We start from the raw sequence: 5,558 nt of genomic DNA on the forward strand, positions 1-5,558 counted from the left end.
GTTCCTCTGGGATAGAAGCAAACTTCCCTCCTCCTTCCCCACTACTAAAAGGCCTCTGTCCATAGCGCACTGGCAGACAGGCAGGTAAGGACCAAGGAAAGGAGAGACAGATGTGGGGAGTCATGCGTTGTGTGTAGAGGTAAACTTACCTTTCTCCTGCACCCCAGCTCCTGGCCTCCATTCTTCTCTCTGACCAGGATGCAGTCTTGCCGAGCTCAGTTCTTCCCATAAGTGGCTCCAGGGGTGCCCCCAGGCAAGGCTACCCTGCAGTTCCTTTGGAGCAGACCCCACCAGGAGCCTAGAGAAGCAGCTGGGTTCTGCTGCATGTTCCTTCCCCCCAGCAGTGGCTACTACTTCTGGGATGTACCCCCTTTCGTTCTTGCTACACACGATGTCCCCCGGACAACACCCCTTCCCAGGTAGCCGGTCACCAAGGGGTTGAGCACCACGCTCCAAGCACCTGTGAGGAGCCCCAGCTTCCGCCAGCGGCCTTCCATGTCGGGGTTCAGGAAGCCAGCCACATTGGAGGCGTTGTAGGGTCCCAAGCAGAGCAGCAATGTGAGCAGAGCCCCACCAGCCACCCAAGCTGCTCTTAGTTTCCTTCTGTGACTCAGGCCCGAGCTGGCCAGCGCCCGGAGGCAGCCCACATAGCAGAAGGCTGTGATGGTCAGGGGCAGAAAGAAGAGAAGCAGAGAGAGGCTGAGGCGAGCAGGGCCCGCTGAGGCTGGGTCCCAGGCCTCCAGGCAAACTGGAGAGCCATTGACTGGTGTGTTGATGCCCAGGGAGCTGGTGGTATTGTTCATCCGCCCTCCTGGAGCCTCCAAGCCGAAGACCAACCCCAGGTGACAAAGGACAAGGACCCATATGGCCCCACACACACCCCAGGAATAACAGGGCCTCCTGGCAGCTTGGTAGCCCAAAGGAAAGGCGGCTCCTAGGTAGCGGCCGGCACTCAAGGCAGCCAGGAAGCCGCCACCGGCATAGAGCGGAGCGAAGTGGGCCAGGGCAAAGACAGGACAGAGTGCGGCCGGCAGAGGCCAGGCTCCCGCTGCCAGGGCCTCCACTGCTTTCAGGGGAAGGGAGGCCGCCAGCAGGAGGTCGGAGCAGCCCAGGTGGAGGGCATAGACAAGGCTGGGAGTGAGGCGGCGCCGGGCGTGGGCCACAGCGCCCCCAATGGCCAGGGCGTTGAGCGGGAAGCCCAGCGCAAAAGCGGCCACATAGAGACCAAAGGAGAGCTGGGGGGCCAGGTCCATGGGGTCTGCCGGCTTAATTGGCTCCCCTGCCCCCTTGTGCCCTCAGATCTGCAGCTTGAGGAGGGAGCTCTTGGAGTCACAGATTGGTTTCAGCACTGCTCAGGGCATTAGAAGCCATCTGGAGAGGTAGGCCCACGGACAGGTGCCAGCCGGCTAGCAAGGAAGCCTGAGTTAGCAGCGAGAATGCTAGCCCTCAGTCCACTGCTTTCGTTCCACTCTCTTAAAATGAAGAGTGTGACCGAGGATTAACAGGAGAAGACAGAACCAAAGTGTGCAGGTCCCAGAAGAACGAAGGCTGCTTAATTTCTGAGACTCTGGGGAGAAAAGGGGTAGAGAGAATTTAAAACAGAGTTGGGACCCACCGTATGTGTTTTTCTCAGACATGGAGGTGAGACTTCTGCTTTATTCCCCTCCCGCCAATTCCCTGGAAAGAGGAGGAGCCGCCTCCCCTACAGTGGACCACCTGTCTAGCAGTGCAGGACTGGTGGCAACTCTTAGCCAAGGGAAGGGGAAGATGGGGTTTGGGTAGGGTGGAGGCCGTGGCAAAGGGCAGGCAAAAGAGATCGCCAGAAGAGAGCCCAAGGGAAGCCACGTCCCACTGTGTCCCCTTAGCTGACTTCAGGGGCACCCTAAACAGGGGAATCTGGGAGTCTGCGGAATTACTGTTGGTGTAGAGAGGAGACACAGAAAGAAGGACTCACCTCTTGGTGCTGCCAGATGTCTCTGAGGCTCAGGAGTCCCCCCGCTGGGCTGGGGGAGGGTGCCTGGGATGGGCAGTGAGCCGGAAGGGAGAGAAGGGTGGGGTGGCAGGGCCATTAGCCCAAGGCACTAGCAGCCTGGGTGAGCAGCTAATGGAGCATCTCCTGCTGGAGCTGAGGCCAGATGGAGGGAGGTGGGGGGTCTAGGATGAAGAACACAGGAAGAGGAGAGGGCAGAAATGTGGGCTTTCCCTGGGTAGAGCAAGGCGTGCATAGTCAGCGCCTTGGAGGAGCAGGATTGGTGACAGACAGCTGGAACACAGCTCTCTCTCCCTCCCCTCCCCACCGCAGCCTGTTCAGACGTGCTCTGGGGGACAAGTCTTCTCTAGTCCTGGAGGAGCTTGTGGGCAGGCTGTAGGCCTCTGGTCACTTTAGTCACCCATACTGCCTGCATTTGGTCATTCATATATGGGATAATGAAATAACTACTCCAGGGTAGGACCTGTGCCCTGCTCCCCCGACATGCACAGGTGTGGGCACGTGTTGCGAGGACAGAGCTCCTGCATTCTTCCTCTTCTTTTCCCTCTGCCTTGATGACATGGGTTTCTGACCCTTCCAGGGTCAGGGGGCAGAGTAGGAAAGACAAGGGACAAGCAAAGTCTCACTTTGTGGTACTGGAGTATCTGGGTTATGGTCTCCACTCTGGCTGTGTGGATGGCAGAAGGGCAAAAGGGACCCCTCCCCGGGCACTTGTAGGGACATTCACCAGCACAGTGCATGTCCCCGCTGGCTGCTTCGCTTTTCTCTCTCTGCCTCTGGGAAGTCAGCCATTTACCTTCTGGTGGGCTCACCTTGCCCTTCCAGGAAGACCTCCTGAGTAAGATTTAGAATGGCCCAAGGCTTTCTCTGTGGTTCTCTGTCTATCTCTGTGCAAGTGTCTCCCTGTCTCCCTGTCTCTGTCTCTCTCTGCTGCCCCAGACTGACGACACATCTTATTGACTCCAGTTTCCTTGGTTGTGTGTGTGGATCACCAAGCCACTACGCCCCTCCCACATTCCAAGTCACCCTAAGTAAGTAAATAAGCAGCTTTGCAAGGTTTTAGGAAGTGCTTCTCACCAGGCTTCAGGTGAGGGCAGCATATCAACGACTCCCTCCAAAGAAATAATCTAATTTTCTTTTCCTACCTCAGTCCCTAAATTGATTCCTGGTCGCCTCCCTTCCAAGTCCCACAGTTGTTGTTCAGCCCCTCACTTGGAATGTAGAAGGACTTGCCACCTGTTGTTTAGTCATTTCTCTTCGGGAAACACTGAGAAACTGACAGAACCATGGGAAAAATCAAGAGGAGTGCCATTTCACCTCCTGTAACAAGCATTTGGGAGAAGAGCAAAGTTGGGTGCAAAGGGAGACATCGGGTCTTCAAGATCTCTACTCCACTTCCTGGCGGGTCTGCTCTGCTCAGTGCCGACTCCTCAGAGGACCTCCTTTGATCCCTCCATCCAAACAGGCCCCTCCCCTGCTCCAGTCTCTCTGCACTCATATTATGTTGTGTTTATTCAGAGCACTCGCTGCCTGAAATATCAGATTTGCTAGCTCCTTTGCTAGAATGTTGGTCAGTGAGGGCCAAGATTTCTGTCTGCTTTGTCCACTGCTTGTTGTACACATAGTAGCGGCTCAGGGAGTTGAATGGTCAATTGTCTGGGCCCTGGGATGATGGCGAAGTCTGGGGCTGGGTGGAGGGCTGCCACAGAGCTTCCCAGCCATCTGCTGTGCATGCCTCAGCAGTGCCTGTTGATGACTACATCTTTTGGTCAATTGGTCATGAAGTAGATTTATGTCAGCAGCTGAGCTCAGGGACAGGATGAGAAGGCATCCACCGGTTGCCAGGGAGCCTGTGCCAGGCGTCATCAGGCTCAGGGCTGACTTCAGCCCCTTCAAGGGTATCCAGCCAGAAATCCCTTTGGGTACCCTAGAGACTCCCAAATTAGGACTATGTCATATCTTTTCTGTATCCCAACAACTGGTTCTGCACAGAATGCTTTGACACATGCTCAGTAAATGTTGCTGAATGAACGGTTAAATGGCTGAATGATATTGGATCTCATTTTCAATACAGAATGTCCTACATCCTTCCCCTCTCATTTAATCAGTTCTTGGAGTCTTCTCTTCCTATAGAAAAAACTGATGGCACTAACAGGAAGTCACACTGGGGACAAAGTGGACTGATAAGAAATTAATGCCTCACTCCACGTAATCCCTAGGTTGACTAAAATCTCCTCCTCTTTTTTGAGAACTTCCGATATTGAGCAGATGGGAAAGGGGGACACGAGAGGAAGGTGGCACTTTTGGAGTGCCCACCACAGGCCAAGAATTTTATGGTCCCCTTTTTTGCTGATTGATTAACCACATGTTCCTGCCCCTAAGGAGAATGGGCCTCCTCCCAGGGTCGGAAGAAGCAGGAGAATGGGAGGGGAGAGATCAATGAGAAGTGGAGAGAAACTGGCCGGACCTAACTGGAAAGTCAGAATTAGTTAACATAATAGAGAACTGGTGGGGGTAACAGTGGAAGGTAAAAAAGCGATGTGGTTTCTCAAGGCAGCTGGCCTTCAAGAAGTTTTTAGGCAGCTGTGGGTTGTAACAGAACTTAGCAGGATCACTTTTGAGAAAAGCTGTGAGTACTGAGTTGGATTCTCCCTTTTACATTCTTCAAGAGATGCGAATAAGGTGGGAATTTGGTTTAGGGGACTTTTGGCTGTCTTGAACCACCTGCACAATAGATAGTTGCAGCTCCATTTTACAAAGAAAGAAACTGAGGTTCGGATAAGCTGGTGAACTTTGGGTCGCTCGGCTAGTTAAGTAGAAGAGGCAGACCCAGTGCACTCTTTGTAACAAGATAGCAGACTCTCCAATCTGCTGACTTGATCATGAAATCACCTTGACTCTTATCCCTTCCCCCATCCACGTTGCCTTCCCCATGACCCCATCCTACTCTAATTCCACAGACTAGAAATTGCTCACTGGTTCTTTGAAGGAATATCCGAGCCATTTTCATTGTGCAGCTCTGAGCATGTTACATGTTTGTCCACACTGGTATATGTCTCAGACCATAAGACCCCTGAGGGTGGAGCTGCAGCTGCATGATTCTCTCCATGGAGTGCCTCACTGACGTACAGAGGAGAATCCAGCGCTGGACAGTGCTTCTTTCTACTTCATTTCTGCCCCTCTCCCTAGACAGAGGCAGAAATTACACATAAGATTAGAGCGAGCCTATCAGATGGGGTGGGAGGGGGTGTTTAGAGGAGGGGGGAGGGAAAGAAGAAAAACTAGTGACCAGCTGATCCCAGCAGGGGTTTTCGAGGGAGTGGGTGGTGGCAGACGACGGGGGAGGGGTAGCGGGATTTGTACAGTGCTGGCTAGGTGTTTAGATGAGATTCTGGGAGGAAAGAAGCATGGGAAAGGGCTAGGCCTTTCGGATGGTTGGGGTCACCAGTGCTGAGAAGGAAGACTGTCTATGGGTCATGCCCAAAGTTCTCTGTGCCAGTGGCCAAGCCAGGCAGGTGCACACTGGATTTGGGCAGAAGGAACTGCAGAGCCAGAAAGCATTGGGCCA

The 5,558-nt window shown here is 53.8% G+C and overlaps 1 protein-coding gene across 1 annotated transcript; it reads right to left on the reverse strand.

The window, feature by feature from the left end:
* Positions 1-342: 342 nt before the first annotated feature.
* On the reverse strand, positions 343-2,055 carry FFAR1 (free fatty acid receptor 1). Its single transcript, XM_066348648.1, has 2 exons — positions 1,955-2,055; positions 343-1,567 (listed from the first exon to the last, which is right to left on the reverse strand). The coding sequence occupies exon 2, from the start codon at positions 1,251-1,253 to the stop codon at positions 351-353; it is 903 nt and encodes a 300-aa protein (XP_066204745.1). The 5' UTR covers positions 1,254-1,567; positions 1,955-2,055; the 3' UTR covers positions 343-350.
* Between the last annotated feature and the right edge of the window lie 3,503 nt (positions 2,056-5,558).

Source organism: Saccopteryx leptura, chromosome 9 (genome assembly GCF_036850995.1).
Source record: "Saccopteryx leptura isolate mSacLep1 chromosome 9, mSacLep1_pri_phased_curated, whole genome shotgun sequence".
NCBI classification, from domain to species: domain Eukaryota; kingdom Metazoa; phylum Chordata; class Mammalia; order Chiroptera; family Emballonuridae; genus Saccopteryx; species Saccopteryx leptura.

Bases quoted from the DNA above. Each gene is read 5' to 3' on its own strand.
- FFAR1 (XM_066348648.1), bottom strand. From the start codon at position 1,253: ATGGACCTGGCCCCCCAGCTCTCCTTTGGTCTCTATGTGGCCGCTTTT.